The sequence below is a fragment of the Bufo gargarizans genome, chromosome 8 (genome assembly GCF_014858855.1).
Source record: "Bufo gargarizans isolate SCDJY-AF-19 chromosome 8, ASM1485885v1, whole genome shotgun sequence".
In the NCBI taxonomy this organism is placed as follows: Eukaryota; Metazoa; Chordata; class Amphibia; order Anura; family Bufonidae; genus Bufo; species Bufo gargarizans.
The window spans coordinates 27463872-27483079 of record NC_058087.1 but is presented as its reverse complement, the minus strand read 5'-3'; the positions used below and the strand labels follow the sequence as shown (position 1 = coordinate 27483079).

The 19208-nt window shown below is 46.5% G+C and overlaps 1 protein-coding gene across 1 annotated transcript in view; it reads right to left on the bottom strand.

Moving 5' to 3' along the window:
- The window catches only part of LOC122944561 (serine/threonine kinase 11 interacting protein), a 29927-nt gene extending 16367 nt beyond the window's left edge, over positions 1–13560 (bottom strand). The window contains exons 1-13 of the mRNA XM_044302964.1: positions 13405–13560; positions 12511–12575; positions 11762–11961; positions 11454–11528; positions 10208–10303; positions 9611–9718; positions 5493–5564; positions 5274–5403; positions 5082–5185; positions 3699–3785; positions 3582–3623; positions 3120–3263; positions 2254–2323 (exon numbers count right to left, since the gene is read on the bottom strand). Coding sequence (XP_044158899.1) covers positions 2254–2323; positions 3120–3263; positions 3582–3623; positions 3699–3785; positions 5082–5185; positions 5274–5403; positions 5493–5564; positions 9611–9718; positions 10208–10303; positions 11454–11528; positions 11762–11961; positions 12511–12571 — 1189 coding nt within the window. The 5' untranslated portion in view covers positions 12572–12575; positions 13405–13560. The remainder of the gene's footprint in view (positions 1–2253; positions 2324–3119; positions 3264–3581; positions 3624–3698; positions 3786–5081; positions 5186–5273; positions 5404–5492; positions 5565–9610; positions 9719–10207; positions 10304–11453; positions 11529–11761; positions 11962–12510; positions 12576–13404) is intronic.
- Between the last annotated feature and the right edge of the window lie 5648 nt (positions 13561–19208).

Here is a 19208-nt window from a genome sequence, read left to right as displayed (position 1 = left end):
CTGGAGAAGGAAGCAGCTCAATGCAGAGAGCACTCTGGGCACTTGCAGGAGCAGAATCTGGCAGAATAAAAGTACATATTCATACTACTCCTGATAATAATAGCTCCACAAAAGGTATGTTTGTCTTGTTCTCCTCATCCCATACCTAGTGCTGTCAGTAGTTTAGCATGGTGAAAACTGCTGACAGACTCCCCTTAACCCCTTGGCTACCAGAGTTTTTTTTAGTTTTCATTCCTATTTTCCGAGAGCCATAACTTTTTTATATTTCCGGTCACATAGCTGTATGAGGGCTTATGTTTTGCGGGACAAGTTGTACTTTCTAATGCCACCATTAATTATGGCATAAAATGTAGTGGGAAGCGGGGAAAAAAATTCCAAATGCAGTGGAATTGGGAAAAAAAAAAAAAAACATTTTAAGGGTTTTATTGCCATGGCGTTTTATTTTCGGCAAAACTGACCCATGCCCTTCATTATCTGGGTCAGTACGATTACAACGATACCCCATATGTATAGGGCAGGGAAGGGCAAACTGCAGCTCTCCAGCTGTTATAAAACTACAACTCCCAGTATGCCTACAGCTATCAGCCTACAGCAGGGCATGATGGGATTTGTAGTTTTACAACAGCTGGAGAGCCACAGTTTGCCCATCACTGGTATAGTTTTTTTTTTTTTTTTTATGTTAAAATATTCTGACCCCATAACTTTTTTTTTATACTTTTGTCTACTGGCTCATTTTTTGCGGAACAATCTGTACTTTTTATTGATACCATTTTGGAGTGTGTGTGACTTTATCACATTTTATTACATTTTTTTTTGGTAAGAGAAGCAATGAAAAAAAATGGAAAATCAGACATTTTTACCATTTTTTCCGTTACGCCATTCGCCGTATTGGAATATTTTTTCTTCTATTTTAATGGTATGGGCGTTTTCAGTCGCGATGATGCCCAGAATGTTTATACACTGAACAAAAATATAAACACAACACTTTCGGTTTTCCTCCCATTTTGCATGAGCTGAACTCAAAGATCTGAAACATTTTCTACAGACACAAAAGACCCATTACTCTCCAATATTGTTCACCTGTGCAATATTCCTGCTGTCTAATCAGCACCTTGATATGCCACACCTAAGAGGTGGGATGGATTATCTCGGCAAAGGAGAAGTTCTCACTAACACAGATTTAGACAGATTTGTGAACAATATTTGACAGTAATGGGTCTTTTGTGTCTGTAGAAAATGTTTCAGATTTTTGAGTTCAGCTCATGCAACATGGGAGCAAAACCGAAAGTGTTGTGTTTATATTTTTGTTCAGTGTATATATTGTTATTTAGGTATTTATTTTTTAATTATACAGAAAATTTGTGTGATCATTTTGTGCCTTATATATGAGTTTATTAATTATATTTTTCATTTTGGTTTATCAGGGATTTTATATTTGCCATTTACAGTCAACTTTGCTCATTTCTTATCCTGGCCTGCCATCTGGTGGCCAAAATAATAATTGCAGCATGAACACTTTCAGCCTCATCAGCAAGGCAAAGAGTGTTCAGCCCAACTACCGATGCGCAGGGCATTGGTAGGAAGCGTGATCTTCCGGGCTTTTTGTGCATTTAGGTGTCGTGATCTCACTTGATCACGGCATCTAAAGCATTTATTTACCGCGATCGGCATTATTGCCGGTCATGGTAATTAGCCTCAGGTCTCTGCTGTGTGAAACAGCAGAGATCTGCCGGCCATGGCGCCCGCTGCATGTACGGCGCTGGTAGCGAACGGGTTAAAGGGGTTGTTTCACCACAACTAAGCCTGTCCACATGCTCTATTATGAAAAACCGCTCTGTAAGAATGGCTCTCTCCTGAGGATGGACCCCTTTAACATCTGAGAAAAATGGGGGGCACACTGCCGCTCCATTTTTCTCTTCAGGAGTTCCGGAGGCAGCTGAGTCCGGAAACTCCCACAGGAATGAAAGGAGCAGCCGATCACATGCCCGACCTGCTGCTCTGTTCATTTCGGAGGGCTCCAAGAGGTACAGGGCCTCCATTCTTGTGATCACTGGGGGTGAATAGGGGATAACTTTTAACAACCAGAATACCCCTTTAACTGTTTGTATCATCATCAATAATTTTTTATGTCTACGGCCAAACCCAGCAATGCTTTACAAGCTGCATCTTCCGTCACATTTAAAAAAAAGTGTACATTTCAACCACAAGAGGGCGCAGGTAATACAGAGGAGAGGCTATGCAGACTGCACTGACCGATCGGCTGGCTCCGCTGCTCACACTCGCTGTCGCTTCGCTCAGAGATGCTCGCTCTGCGGACTTTAACCTGCCAAGCAAGGGAACAGAAAATTGACGAGAAGCCTTCACTTCACATCGTCTTTAAACCTTTTATTGCCAGGGGTTGAGTAATTTTAATATACAAAAAAAAAAAAAAAAAAAAAAAAAGAATTTTATAAATAACATCATCCTGCCCTCCCATACTCCTATATTTACACACTTGGGGCACTGTGACGTTACCCAGCACCTAGGACACTGGCTGACCTGTTACACTGCCGAGCGCACATGTTGGTCCCATGTTCATATGTGCCCGCATTGCTGAGAAAAATGATGTTTTAATATATGCAAATGAGCCCCTAGGAGCAACGGGGGCGTTACCATTACACCTAGAGGCTCTGCTCTCTCTGCAACTGCTACGTCCTCTGCACTATGATTGACAGAGCCAGGCAGTGTAAAAGTCATCACACCTGGCCCTGTCAAAGTGCAGAGGACGCAGCAGTTGCAGAGAGAGCAGAGCCCGTGGTGTAATGGTAACGCCCCCGTTGCTCCTAGAGGCTCATTTGCATATATTAAAACATCAGTTTTCTCAGCAATGCAGCCACATATGAACATGGCACCAACACAGATGTCTTCAGCTGCCAAGCGCACATGTAACAGGTCAGACAGTGTCATAGCGACAAAACTGCTGACAGATGCCCTTTAAAACCATGCAATTTTGCATAATGTTTTCAATTTTTTTTTATAAAGTTTCAAGTTGAAGCCCAAATCTGACTGGAGCCTAAGACAGACAACACGAAGCGGTTTAGCATGACACCCACTACTCAAATATAAGTATGTGCCCCCACCTTGGACTTCTTGCGCGGGATGCGTTTCGTGGTAGTCCTCTCTGGAGCGGAGCAGCTGTCGGTTAGATCCCCGGTGCAAGAACTTTCTGTTGCTGAATTACTCGGCTGAGGAACCACAACCCTCTCTCTGAACGGGGGCGCACTCTGTCGGGGGGGACACAAGATCCTCATGTAAGACTTCACATCTGAGCGAGTACCTGAAGTGTGCAGTATAGGAAATCCAGTGAACTACAATGCTGGGGACAGATAGAATGGAAATCCGCTGCACTGCAATGCTTTCCTGCTACACAAGCAACTAATATGAGCAAGCAGAGCTGCTGTGCAAAGAATGGGGGACAGATCAGACAGCCTGACGAGATGGGTGGCTTTTTGACTACCGCGCACTCCAACAGACAATGCAGCCGAGCTGGAGCCTCTGATGATGGCGGCGATTTCTGACTGCACAGACAAAGCTCATCTCACCATTGTCTCCAGTCCAGACAGCGGCTTCCCATCCAGCAACACCTGACAACAGGAAACAGAGGGAATGAGCACAAACCTCGCTGTGTCCTGTCAGATGAGCCCTAATCCGCCACTCACCTTGTCGGAGACTTTAGGGGACAGGTGCTGGGCTGCAAACATTCGATAGTCTTTATGGAAATACAAGGGATTCCCCTCCAGAAAGAGCTGCAAATGCAGACATTATTCAGAATATGGAATGTTCCTTTAAATGACAGAATTCGCTCTCCCGCAGCCACCACTAGGGGGAGCTCACTGCACATGGACTTCTATAGCTCCCTTTAAGCCGATGCTACTTTACACACTTTGCCCGAAACACGAGATCAGAGTGTACGGCCTCTTGCACATGAACGTTGTGTGCCCGTGGTCGTATTGTGGCCCGCATAGGGAGGGTCCGCAAAACACGGGCACCAACCCGTGTGCACTTTGCATCACTGATGCATCACTTGAATGGGTCCGCAATCATGGAGATGCGGAACGGAAGCACAGATCGGAGTGCTTCCGTGGCGTTTCTGTACGTGCCTCCGCACCGGAAAAAAAAATAGAACTTGTTCTATTTTTTCGTGGTGCGAACGGATCACGGAACCATTCAAGTTGAATGGGTCTCGATTCGTCCCGGCCGCTGCACGGACGTTGCAACGGATGCACAACGTTCGTGTGCAAGAGGCCTAAGGGTACATTCACACGCAATTTGCGGTCCGCAATGTACAGGCACCAGCCGTATGAATCCCGTACTGCGGCACAGATCCATTAACTCGAATGGGTCCGCGATCCACAATATATGGCAAAAAATAGGACATGTCCCATCTTTTGCGGTGCGGAGGCACAGACCAAAATACCCACGGACTTGCTTCCGATCCATGCCTCCGTTCCGCACCACGTTGTATCTTGAGGATTGCGGATCCATTCAAGTCAAAGACCGCTGTTTGCAGTCCGCAATACGGGCCGCCTACAATCGTGTGAATGCTGCAAAACTGCAAATAGTGAAAGTGAATGGGGTCAATTTGTGACCCGCAACCCGACCGTCTCAAGAAATCGAATCCTGCTGGATTTCTTGCGACTGTTGGGTCACAGCAGCTTGCGGTTCACAACGGGACTACCAATAAGATAATGATAACCGATCCTGAGCACAAGCCCCCCCTAGTGGTAGCTGCAGACAGCCAGAATTGTACGCTTTACAGGCTATCCTAAATGTTTAAAAAAAAGTTACAGAACTTTGCGAACAGTCCTGACTACAAATCACCTACCGTTGTGTGTACACAGCTCCTACGCAGATCTGTGCGTCTTCATGGTTACATCGTTATTCTGCAGACAATTTGTGAATATGCACGTTCCTTACATATTAGTGTCTCACTGCCACTAAACCTGGCCTATAATCACAGACTGCGAGGCCAGGGGTGGTAGGAAAATTAACCACTCGTGGTTTCAATATGGCGGCGCGCTGTGTCTGTCTACGGACATTACCTTCCTGAGTTTCTGCATCTGCGCCAAGGCTGTAAGCTGTGCGTGCTCCACCAGAAGATTGTAGGACAAGTCCAGGTGCTGCAGGTTGTACAGATGTTCTAGTCCTACAAAAGATCAAAAACACCATCAGAACCCGGCTGCGCTATAAAACCGCGCGGTATACCGGGCGTACGCATGTACGTATGGACTGACCGCTGGTGCTGGACAGCTGGTTGTGCCTCAGGACGACGGTGTGGAGCTGGGCCGAGGACTGGACGCTCAGCTCTGGGACGGACGCCAGGAGGTTGTAGCCCAGGTTCAGATACTGAAGCTCAGAAAGAACCTGCAATAATAGGGCGGAGGAGATAAGTGTGCAAATAAGAGCACCCCCCCGAGTGCACCGACACCACCCGACCAGGTGAAAGGTCGCACCTTCAAATACGAGCCGCAGTCCTTGATGAGATTGTGACTCAAGTCCAGGATCCTCAGGCTGTTTAATAATTCCTGGAGGAAAGAAAACCTCATTAATAAAGGCGAAATGTTCTCCTGGTGAATAAAGATCTCTGCTTGCTGGCAGTGAATGAAAACGGTCCTGTTTACAACCCATTCTTCCTGAACCTAATACTTCTCACTGCCAAGAGTCTGTTACAATTGTGTTCAAACTAGACAATCCTCCGTTCTGAGTTTGCTACAATGTATCAGTGAATTAAAATGCATATTAGTAAGTTTTATCAGAGCTTTTTGTGATCTGGAGAATGCATTTAAGCTCACAGACGATTATCTGGACTTTATTCAATTGTACCAAACCCTCAGCTGCGAGAAGTATTCAGGTGGCCACAACTTCGACATGGGAAAAGTTATTTTTTCCTGTCTGCGATTACAAAAAAAAAAATTATACTGTGCAATCTTCATTCCTTTTTCAGACCCCCCGATATTCAGATGACGACCTGCTCCTCATTTGGACATGTCCCTCCCAGTAATACATGCTGGATCTGTGTGTCCAGGATGCTGCTGCCTTCCCCTTGCAGACTGTGCTTTCTTCTCTATCTACAAGCCTGTGTGAACTGCCCTCCTGGAACATCGCCACTTCCATATATTCGGGTACAACCCCCTCCTCCTCCCTGCTGCTATATCTAACCCAGAGAAGTGAAGGGGAGAGCAGAGAGAGCAATCAGCGCTCTGGAGGAGCTAGGTGAAGGACTTACACACACTCTGCAGGAGGAAAACGGTAGCAAATTTTTAATGCAGACTCCTTAGAAAGTTGCATTTAGTAAAGATGTCCGTCGTCTTTCGATAGCATTTCTCCCGACTTTCCCATAACTATGCACACTCATCCAACATGCCCATTCCTTCATACCCCCAATGTCTGTCGTTGAGGGCAAACTGGCACCCACTTTAGATGGTCGGTGGGTACTGTTCGTTCTGGCGGCATTCGTCTAATGTGTATCTGCTTATCAGGCAGTTTTGGTATGGCAGCACATTCACTTGGATTGGACCGAGCTGTACTTAGGCCCTGTGACTGCTGAGCGTGAGGTCCCTGACCATGGAAGAGGCCACAGAGCTCAGAGGCGCTTTCAAACAGCTGATCGGCGGGGGTGACGGGAGTCGGACCCCCACTGATCAGATATTGATGACTTATCCTGAGAACAGGTCATCAATATTATACTCCCAGAAAACCTCTTGCCTCATCTGACACATTGGTGGGATATCGCTAGAATACAATGTCAGACAGGTGCGGGTTCCACACCTACGGTATCTCCAGAGCGGGCGCCTGAAAGTGAAGGAGAGCGCAATGCGCATGGGCAGCGTGCTCTCCATTCATCTCTATGGGAGTTCTGAAAATAGTAGTCCTGTAGAAATAAATGGAGGGCGGCCACGCGTGCACAGCTGCCCTCCGCTCACTTCTGGTATCCTGTTCTGAACATAGGTGCACCATTTCGACCTGTTATTCAGACTGTTGTGCATTTTCATAGGTGTACAATGTATCTGATGATACTATATTCAAAATTGTGAATATATAGAGAACATTATACTTTTAATTATTGCTTAGAGACATGGATTTATCTATAGGGAGTGTACTGGGTTCTCTACACATGTCTGTCTGAGGAACAATGGCTGAGCCATGATCTGATAAGTAGAGATGTCTATAAAACACATCTGGTATGGAATAGATATATGTATGTGTATGTGTGTATATATATATATATTCTTGTGTGCATTTAGCGTTTGAACTTATTAATGATTCATATATAATATGCAATATTGATATATTATAACCAAATATTGTTAATGTATATTTTACACCGTGTGCATCTCACTAAGTGGACATATAGCCTTAGGAGGAGATGTAGAAGAGCATTTAAGTTGAATTTTCCTAATAGGATCCATTCAGAGGAGCTGATGTGATTTCAAACATCATTACTCTATAGCGGAGACAGTTCGGGAACACAAACCAGGGGAAAAGTTAAAAGGTTATTGTTCTCTTATCCGACCATAAATAAGATGGTAACTGTCAAGCTGGATCCGTGATGTCTGGGAAAGTGACAAAAAGGTATCCCTCCTAATTGATCTAAGTCGGGAAAGGTTAAAGTTTAAGTTGTGTAAATGAAGCCACTTATGTGTGTCTGAAATTATTATGTGGCACAACATTGCCACCGGGAGGTAGATGGATAATAGTAAGTCATTTTCACCAGTAGTTCAAGGGTTAAAATGACAACATTGTTATCTGCAAACGAATACACCCACCTTGTCCGATTGGAAATCCCTAATCTAGAAGGGGACGGGTTCTTAGATACCATGGGGTATAAAGTATGCATGTAAGAGGTTAGTACTAAGAACTTACAATTACAACACAAGAAAAAACTTGCTACAAAGAAACATTGTCCGTAAGAAGGATTCGCCACAAAGAAACTTGGATTTATTTTTGTCTACTGGAAAAGTTTTTGAGAACTGATCACACCCGAAACCCTGTTCATCCTTGACCCGGTAACGTATATTGTACTTACTGATCGTGGCATTAATAAGATATTCCTCTCGGCATATAGTCAAGAGTCCCCATACTGTGGGGACATATAGTGTTAAACACCTCCCTAATGCTAGTTGTCCTCTTAGCAAAGATGCATATTACTAATGGGAGATTATCTGAGTAGAGGGAAAAAACCCTGGGAAATTATATTCCCATAGTCCGATTGCCAAGTGGGGTATAATATCAGGTTAATATCATATAGATTTTTGATTGGTCATAAGGAGACAGAGGATCAGTTATTCTTCCTGTATTAATCCGTGTTTATCCTTTTTATCTTCAATTTTGTATGATACATATTTCATTGGTTTTCTGATAATTCTGTGCTGGTGAGAATAGCACTGGGTTACACCACCATCTAGTGGTGGTTTGTTGGTACTGCGTCAATTTGTCTATACATTTATCTTATGTCTGTTTTGTATTGGATTTTACTCATTTATAAATAAATTATTACATATATTTTTACATAAATATCTGTCCCTTGCTTCACTGATTGCACAAAACGAATTGAGATTCCTTATCAAAGAACTTAGAGGTGATCTGTCAGCCTGGAGGATCCGATCATTTTCTATTTTATTTTTCTAGGATCCTCTCTTTTAGGCCTCATGCACACGGCCGTTGTTTGGGTCCGCATCCGAGCCGCCGTTTTGGCAGCTCGGATGCGGACCCATTCATTTCAATGGAGCTGCAAAAGATGCGGACAGCACTCCGTGTGCTGTCCGCATCCGTGGCTCCGTTCCGCGGCACCGCAAAAAAAAAAAAAAAAAAAGTCCTATTCTTGTCCGCGATTTGCGGACAAGAATAGGCATTTATATTGCCAGCGCCCGTTCCGCAAATTGCGGAAGGCAACATGGGCGCCTTCCGTTTTTTTGCAGATTCACGGTTTGCGGACCGCAAAAAACGGCACGGTCGTGTGCATTTAGCCTTAGGCCTCCTGCACACTAAAGTTCCCCCCCCCCCGCCCCCCCGTTTACTGGCCGTTTTTTGCATTCCGTATACGGAACCATTTATTTTAATAGTTCCGCAAAAAAAAAAAACGGAATGTACTCCGTATGCATTCAGTTTCTGTATTTCCGTTGAAAGATAGACCATGTCCTATTATTGTCCGCAAATCACAGTCCGTGGCTCCATTCAAGTCAATGGGTCCGCAAAAAAACGGAACACATACGGAAATGCATCCGTATGTCTTCCGTTTTTTGCGGAACCATCTATTGAAAATGTTATGCCCAGCCCAATTTTATCTATGTAATTACTGTATATGCCATATGGAAAAACGGAACAGAAACAAAAAACTGATCCGTGAAAAACGGACCACAAAACACTTAAAAAGCCATACGGTCGTGTGCAGGAGGCCTTATACGAAGATTCATTTTATATAGAAGATAATTCGACAAGACACAGATGGTAAATCTCTCCGATATAATTTTTTACGCCAAATCTGGAGGTTGTCGGATGTGTCTCTGTAGCCAGAGGGATGACAAATGTGGGATACAGACACAACCCCATATACCCCCCCAGCAGCGCTCACCAGGGACTGGTCCAAACTGTGGATGGTGTTGTAGCTGAAATCCAGAGTGTGAAGCTCCAGCCACGGCAAAGCCGAACTCAGATCCCCGCCACAAAGAGAGAAGACCTCCTGCCGGGGGACAAGTATTAACAGCGCGTTATGTATCTGCAGCCCCTAAATGTGCTGGGGGGAGGCGAATGTACTACTTTTTGGTTTTACGTAAATGAAGCTTAAAAAGGCTTGATCGGGACTTTCAGATTGATGGCCTGACACCCTGCACCCTGGCTGATCGGCGGCTCGGGCTCCATTCTGCAGTGGGAGCAGCGCTGCAGTTACCAACTCTGACCACTAGACAATGGAGGGAGCTGTGTAGTTCTGGCTCCTGAGTGACCTCGGAACAGCTGATCGGTGGGGGTGCAGGGTGTCAGACCCCTGACGATCAGACATCGATGGCGTACAAAAGTCAAAAATATCTGACTTTCCCACTGGTAAGCACGTTCTCCGCACCCATTCTATTGAGCAGCTACGTTGTTCTTAGGGTGTTTGGAGGGGGGACACTAACTTCAACACAACAGAAGAGCTCTCGGCCGCGCACCCCCTGGCAGCTCCTCCACTTACCTCTAAGCTGGTGACACACCGAGAGCAGATGAGAACCTCAAGCTGTGAATAGACAAATCGCAGGCCGCGCAGACAGTGCGGGGGGAGGCATCGCAGCTACGACAGAGGGAGATTACAGTCAGCGAATAGGAGCCATATACTAATAAAGCAGCATACAGGAAGCTCGTCAGCTCCCTCTAGTGGTGGCTGCAGGAAGCCAGAATTCTATTTATGTCTGTGCGGGAGGAATGGAGCCCTGGATCAGAAAAACAAAGCTCTGTCTGCTATCAAAAATATGTATTTTAGAGATTCATTAAAATGAATTACATAAAATAATATAATGTACGGCCTAAAAGGTGAAGATTTAAAAGAGTTGTGTCATCTCAGACAATGGGGGCATATCTCTAGGATAAGCCCCCGTTGTCTGATAGGTGAGGGTCCCAGCGCATGCGCAAGCCACCTTCCATTAATTTCTATGGGGCCACTGAAAATAGCTTGGCTATTTCCGTCCGGCCCATAGAAGTGAATGGGAGCGGTGGCTGGTCATGCGCGGAGCGCTCCCATTCACTTCTATGGGGAGACGGCTTGGTGGTGGCCGGACCGGAGAGCTCCAGCCACCACTTTGCGGGGCTCCGTTTAGTATATAGGTGCAGGTTCCGCTCCCATTAGACAATGGGGGCCTTTCCTAGCCTCCATTGTCTCAGGTGAGCCAACCCCTTTAAGGTGTTCGTGACTTCTCTTGCAGGATGGGGGTCTTTTCTGCTTTACGAATGGTTCTCTTAGGCAGGGAAGTGAAAGAATACCATGGAAATGGAAATTCCTTCAATCTGACATCGACAGAACCTGGATTATTGGCTTTCCAGACTATTGGATGTGGGCCTGAGCCCCACGAGAGGCTGATCCAGTGTAAAGTATTCCGGCTTGTTCAATAAAACTCAGATTTTTGCATGAAAGCGTTAACGGAATATATCAATTCTTTTAATCTGGTATTCATGGGACATAACATGGATTCGCAATTGTGTGATGTTCGTACTGCGGTTTCACCCCCATAAGGAGAAAATTGCAGGCGAGAACTCGACTTGACGATGAAACGGGAGCGCACCGTCGGTGTACACTAATGTATAATAAAATGTTCTAATATATGGTGAGAATCGATAAAAGTCACAGCTCATGACACCGCCATCAGGCGGACAGAGGTATTACACGAGGATTATTTTCTTAGTAGCCGGTGATCGGCGGTATTGTCTATTATTTCTGTTATTCTCACCTCCAATGACCTCAAAGACTTAAAGGGGAAAATATTCACTTCAAACTGTCGAGGACACTCGGGAGGATGAATAAGCTGCAAAATAAAGCGAGATACAGACATGAGCATTCTAGGAAATGTGTTTCCTCGCATCTACCCGTTAGAGCCCACATGGTCACATACTGCGACATTAGTATACAGCAATGACCTGCAGCTTCTGCGATCGGTTTATAAAAGAGGCGGAGCCATGACAACCTGTGTCGCTTTAGGAAGTGCAGCAGTGACTGGTGTTTGAGGGATTTGGATCTGGGAAAAAGCGAGGAACGAACCTTTAGGGCCGGAGTTTTCTGCAACACGTCGAGCAGGAACTGAGTCCGCAGGATGGCGACATTGTCGGCGGGGTGAGCTGGAAGTGCCTGGAACCCGGGGCCTGGTCCGCGAGGGAAGAGCTGTTCAAACAGGCGAGTGACCACCTGTAGACACGGGGTGAGGAGAGAGAGGACGTGGCTGCCGTCCAGCACGGTGTCTCCTGAAACAAGCACAAAAACATTACTGTCAGGTGCACAGGACCAGAATCTAATAGTGCAAACCCCCCCCCCAGAGCCCCTCACACCACCGCCGGGGACCCCCCCCAGAGCCCCTCACACCACCGCCGGGGACCCCCCCCCAGAGCCCCTCACACCACCGCCGGGGACCCCCCCAGAGCCCTCACACCACCGCCGGGACCCCCCCCAGAGCCCCTCACACCACCGCCGGGCACCCCCCCCAGAGCCCCTCACACCACCGCCGGGGACCCCCCCCCAGAGCCCCTCACACCACCGCCGGGGACCCCCCCCCAGAGCCCCTCACACCACCGCCGGGGACCCCCCCCCAGAGCCCCTCACACCACCGCCGGGGACCCCCCCCCAGAGCCCCTCACACCATGGCCGGGGACCCCCCCCAGAGCCCCTCACACCACCGCCGGGGACCCCCCCCAGAGCCCCTCACACCACCGGCCGGGGAACCCCAGAGCCCCTCACTCTGGAGTACCTCAGGAATGGTGCCTGTGGGCGCACACGGGTCCCGAACGTACACCTACCATGGTGCCGCAGAAGCCAAGCAAGGCCTTGGACCATGGACTCCGGAGCCTCCGGCTTCATTTACCTGAAAAGGGATTTTTTAATTTTTTTATTTTTTTTAAATGACATAAGAAATGCGCAGGATTCACACAGCGAGCGCCGGGATGAGACACGCTCCGCCCGGCAGTACGCCAGTAGTAATAAACGAGCCCCTTTCCATTTTAATCCTTCACCATTTTCAAGATTTCTGCTTGCTGTCAGGAAATGCCTGAAAATCCACAAAGACCTGGTGCTTTTCACAGCTGAGGTTCTGCTACAACTGCCTCCAGAATAATGACACACAGTCTGGACTCCTGACTGACACACTGTAACAAACCATCAGTACAGGAGAGAGATTTCTGCTGTCTATCTCACAGAGAATTGCTGACCCTTCGATCCAATCGTATCTCTGCTTGCTGTCAAGTGGGACTTCTGAAAACTCTGTGTGCGCCGACAGCCGAGAGTTTGCTACAACTGTATCAGTCTAAGTAAACGGTGAGCTAAAGGGCACCCTGGAGACAGCATCTATTCACTGACAGCAACCAGAGATCTTGAACACAGCAACACATTTAAACCCAAAATATATTAGAAAGCTAAAGAGCTTTTCGTTATAAAATGGTGATATTCTATATCAAATTATTGTACATTCATACAAATCATTTTGCAGAAATTGTAATAATTCTGCATATAATAATAATGCATTGCACACACCCATCCCTCCCATCAGCTCAGCAGAAATAATTGATGATGAATAATCGGAGAATCTGATTGTACAATTAGATCTGCATCACAACACAGAGGATCTGACAGTTTCACTTTCCCCAGACAGAGCGACTCCCTACAGGGATGATAATCTGCTCTCCGTCCATTCTCACCTGGTCCAGGGTCCCACGTTGCTCTGGGACCAGTCTCCGGTCACCTGCACCGTCCTGGCGGCTCCTGCCCCCAAAATCCCCCTTGTCTCATCCACTCTGTCCAGCCCACCGTCACACGACCACACTGTACACGTCCGGTTTCTACTTCAGCCTATGGAAGTGAAGCCAATCGCTACTACACCCGCCTCCCAAACATCATAGAGAGCCATGGATCAGAGAAAGAGCGCCCAGTGTTTTAAGCCTGTCTCCTGATATGTACCATAGAGTCGGATGAGCGCGTGACGCAAACCTCACAACTGCTTCGCAGACACCATAGAGAGGAGGGGAGGAGCGGCTAGTAGAGTCCTGCTATTTACCATAGTGTTTAGGAACTACTGAAGGTAAACACAGACAGGCCTCCCAAACATCATAGAGGAGGGGAGAAGAGAAGGAGCGGCCATTATCTTTTCCTGTCTCCTACTATTTACCACAGAGTTGTGTATATTAGCTGAATCTGTTGAAAATGTGAAGTATTTGTAATTTCTCCCCCAGGAATTGCAATGCTAAAGCTATGAGGAGTCTATAGGCAACAGTGTGCAACTTCTATCCTTCCAGCTGTGGTGAAACTATAGGGTTGCCACCTTTCCCCAAAAAATACTGCCCAAGTTAAGCCACACCCCAAAAAGTGGTTTAACACTGGGGGTTAAGTCGCTATGTCATAATGTGGCTCCCAGTATTAATAGTGCCCCCCGGTACTATTAACGCCTCCAAGAATGGATAATGGCCCCAATTAGTGCCCCCAATAATATTAATGCCCCTACTAGTTCCCCTTGATAAAATTAGTGCCCCCAGAATTAATAGTGCCCCATTAGAGCCCCCCAGTAATATTAATGTCCCTATTAGGGTCCATTCACACGTCCGTTGTTTGTTTCCTGATCTGTTCCGTTTTTTGCTGAACAGATCTGGACCAGATCTGGACCCATTCATTTTCAATGGGTCCTGAAAAAAAACGGACAGCACAATGTCAGATTTTTTTTCAGGACCTATTGAAAATGAATGGGTCCAGATCTGGTCCAGATCTGTTCAGCAAAAAACGGAACAGATCAGGAAAGAAACAACGGACGTGTGAATGGACCCTTAGTCCCCCCAGTAATAGAAATGCCTCCATTAGTGCCCCCCGGTACTATTAATGCCTCCAAGAAATGGATAATGGCCCCCATTGGTGCCCCCAGTAATAGCAATGCCCCCATTAGTGCCCCCAATAATAGTAATGCCCCTACTAGTTCCCCTTGATAATATTAATGTCCCTATTAGTGCCCCCAGTAATATTAATGTCCCTATTAGTGCCCCCAGTAATATAAATGCCTCCAGTAATAGTAACACCCCCATTAGTGCCCTCCAGAGTTGCCCCCTTGGCCGGTGAGATACCAGCCGGGTGGCAACCCTAACTATAACTCCTTGCGTACAAGATCTGTATCCTCAATATTTGCCATCTCTCCCGGAACATCCAGGAGGCTTCAGGGAAAGGTTTACCCATAGCTGTGTGTGGCACCAAGGCTGCATCACAAGACATATCCGTGTTTGCCAAATAAAAAGTATGGGGGCGACGCATCAAAACACGAAGGGGCATGACAGGAAATAAAAGGGGCGTGACGTGGGAAAAGGGGGTGCCACAAAAATGTTCCACCACTCTCTCCTGGAGCCATCTGACAAAAAGTTGGCAAGTATGGGATCCCCCCCACATGTCAGGTGAACTGAATTTAGATCACCCAATGAACTGCAGGGGTCCAGGTCTACATTATTACATATATAGATCTGTTGCAGCCCCCAAATACTTACCAATCCGGGGCCCATCACTTGCTCTGTCAAAATACCCTGACAGACATAAACATAAACAGTGTGACAGACCTAATCAGCGCCTATTTCAGACATCTCCCTGAAAAACAGCCCATACTTATCTCTTGCGAAGGATGATACCGAAATTCTGTGCACGTGATGCGTCATTGGTGGGTGGGTTTCCACAAGCTGGCAGCGATGCATTAGTGACAAATTTGTAGCTTCACAGAGGTATTCGGCTCAGGACAGGCAGAATTTACCAGGATTGTCTCTCAAAATTAGGGACAGTCCCTGCAAATTTGGAATTATGCAACGTGGTCAGGGTGGCAGCCGCCTTTAGGAAACCCAGGCTAAGGCCGGGGCCATACAGTGACCTTGCCCATGACAAACGTCTCTGTGTAGCAGTGCAGCCTCACCAGTGAATCAGGCCGCAGTGTGACTTGCAAGTTGCCACAACCACAGATTAGTAAAAATTCTAACACTGCTGGATTTTGGGCGATTTTGCAATTGCGCCAACTTGCCAAACGCACTGTGGCCCCATTTACTTGTGAGGTTGCTCTGCTACACAGATCTTGAGTTCCCTATCCACGGGATAACAGATCACTGGGGGTCCTACCGCTGGGATTAGGGGCTCAATACCTCTTGCAGCCCCCTAAAATAAATGAAGTGGCCGCTTGTGCATGTACAGTCCTGATCAAAAGTTTAAGACCACTTGAAAAATGGCAAAAAATCCTATTTAGCATGGCTGGATCTTAACAAGGTTCCAAGTAGAACTTCAACATGCAACAAGAAGAAATGGGAGTGAGACAAAACATTTTTTGAGCATTCAATTTACTGAAAACAACGAATAAACTGAAACAGGCTGTTTTTCAGCTGATCAAAAGTTTTGGACCACACCTCCCAAAAAAAAAAAAACGAAACCCCCAAAACAGAAATCCAACTTCCAAACATGAACTCAGTAATGAGCAGCTCCGTCGTTATTGTTAATCACTTCCATTTGTTTCGGCATGCTTGATGCAAGCGTTTCCATGAGGTGAGTGGGGACATTTCTCCAAGTGGTGAAGACGGCCGCACGAAGGTCATCTACTGTCTGGAACTGTTGTCCATTTTTGTAAACTTCCCTTGCCATCCATCCCCAAAGGTTCTCTATTGGATTTAGATCAGGGGAACACGCAGGATGGGCCAAAAGAGTGATGTTATTCTCCTGGAAGAAGTCCCTTGTCCTGCGGGCATTGTGTACTGTAGCGTTGTCCTGTTACCACACAGATGAGGGCCCTCAGTCATGAGGAATGCTCTCTGCAACATCTGGACATAGCCAGCGGCCGTTTGACGCCCCTGCACTTCCTGAAGCTCTATTGTTCCACTGAAGGAAAAAGCACCCCAGACCATTATGGCGCCCCCTCAACTGTGGTGCATAGAAAACATCTCAGGTGGGATCTGCTTGTCATGCCAGTAACATTGGAAACCATCAGGACCATCAAGGTTACATTTTTTCTCATCAGAGAATAAAACTTTCTTCCACCTTTGAGTGTCCCATGTTTGGTGCTCTCTTGCAAAGTCCAAACGAGCAGTTCTGTGGCGTTCAAGGAGACGAGGTCTTTGAAGATGTTTTTTGTTTTTGAAGCCCTTCAGTCTCAGATGCCGTCTGGTGGTTATGGGGCTGCAGTCAGCACCAGTAAGGGCCTTAATTTCGGTCGAGGATCGTCCAGTGTCTTGATGGACAGCCAATTGGATCCTCTGGCTCAGTGCTGATGACATTTTTGTTGGGTCTTCCACTTGACTTTTTTGTTCCATAACCCTCAGGATCATTTAAGAAATTCCAAATGACTGTCCTACTGCGTCCCACCTCAGCAGCGATGGCGCGCTGTGAGAGACCCTGCTTATGCAGTTCAAAAACCCGACCACGTTCAAAAAGGGAGAGTTTTTTTGCCTTTGCCATCACAACGTGTGACTACCTGACAGAAGATGACAATGAATCCACATCTTTGCACAGATTTGGCCTTTTAAAGGCATGTGGCTCCTAAACTTTGGATCAGCTGAAAAACAGCCTGTTTCTGTTTAATCGTTATTTTCAATTAAATGAATGCTCAAAAAATCCTTAGTCTCACTCTCATATCTTCTTGTTGCATGTTGAAGCTCCACTTGGAACCTTGTTAAGATCCAACAATGTAAAATATGATTTTTTGCCATTTTTCAAGTGGTCTTAAACTTTTGATCAGGACTGTATGTGGCGGCTGAGTTCATATCTATTGGAGTTCTGGAGATAGGCTAGTACAGCGCTCGGCTATTTCCGGAATTCCTATAGAGATGGATGCATGCTGGACCAGCCGCTCCATTAATTTCAGGGGGCTGCAGGGGGTCCCTGTTCTCTTGATTAGTGGAAGTCCCAGCAGTAGGACCCCCACTGACCTATCCTGTGATTATTGTAACTGGATTACCCCTTTAAAGATATTTTACATTAAAGGAAGGAAGAAATACATCCAATGTAGGAAAACATCTCCACTTGCTGTCAGTCAATGGGAATGTTCTGTTTCCTCACATTCAGAGGCTGAAAACCCATACAAACCCCTTACCTCATAGCTGAGAGTTTGCTGAATGTGAATAGTGCCCATGGTCAGCTCTGTACATTCTGCAGCCAAGTGACCATTATAATCAGAGCATATAATATTAATGGCAGAGAAAAAAAATTGTTGCTAAGGCAGGGAGTGTTCTAAAATAAGAAAAGAAGCTTTCATCACCAGCCTGATCCCAATAATTCCAGCAGCAGTGCTCTGTGCCGGTCTTGGTTTCTGGCTCTACAGAGCTGTCATCCCCGACTACCACTTGTGATAGCTGCAGCTTATAACTGGCTTCAGTGGTCATTTGGGGGAGTGCAGAGTCCCACTGCAGACCAGAAGTACACTGCAAAGGGGTTAAAATATATTTTCTGTCACACACAGGGGGTGGGGTAGTGACCGCTAAACTCCACCCGCACCCCTGTCCCTGCCTACTTGCCTCGCAAGTCCTAGTGACAAGCGACAACTGGTCGACAAACCCTTAGCTAGGAAAGTGCAGGGCATACAAACAACACATAAACAGAAAGGTCAAACAAGCCGCGTCAAAACCAAGAGAGCAGAAAAGGTACCGGAGGAGCAAGCAGAGAATCGTCAGGACAAACCAAAGTCAAAACCAGGAGAGCACGCCAAGACCAGAGGATGAGACGGACGGGAAATCGGAAGCCAAGCAGCTACAAACAAACCAGGTGAGTATCATGCAGGAAGGACCTCAATAACAGGCAATCTGTGGCCAGCACTACTGTGGACTTTTGCATAAGCATTCAAGAATGAGGGCGCACACTTACTTTCTCTGGTATGATGCAACCACAGGGCAGAACCTAAACATCAGACTATGCTCTATATCAGGGGTGTCAAACTCAAATTCATCGGGGGCCGCATCAGCAGTTTGGTCACCCTCAAAGGGCCGGTTGTATCTGTAGGACTATGTGGCCACTCTTTATTATCATAAATTATTGTCACTGCATTCAATTATTACTGTTTTGGTGGGTTTTGAACTAATTGTGGTCTGTGGGTGACACTTATGGGGGATCTGTGTATGACAGTTATGGGGGGGATCTGTGGATGACACATATATAGCATCTTATAGATCCCCCATAACAGTGCCATCCACAGATCCCCCATAACAGTGCCACCCACAGACCACAATTAGTTCAAAACCCACCAAAACAGTAATAATTGAATGCAGTGACAATAATTTATGATAATAAAGAGTGGCCACATAGTCCTACAGATACAACCGGCCCTTTGAGGGTGACCAAACTGCTGATGCGGCCCCCGATGAATTTGAGTTTGACACCCCTGATATAGAGCATAGTCTGACGTTTAGGTTCTGCCCTGTGGTTGCATCATACCAGAGAAAGTAAGTGTGCGCCCTCATTCTTGAATGCTTATGCAAAAGTCCACAGTAGTGCAGCTAGAATGGCTTTAAATAAA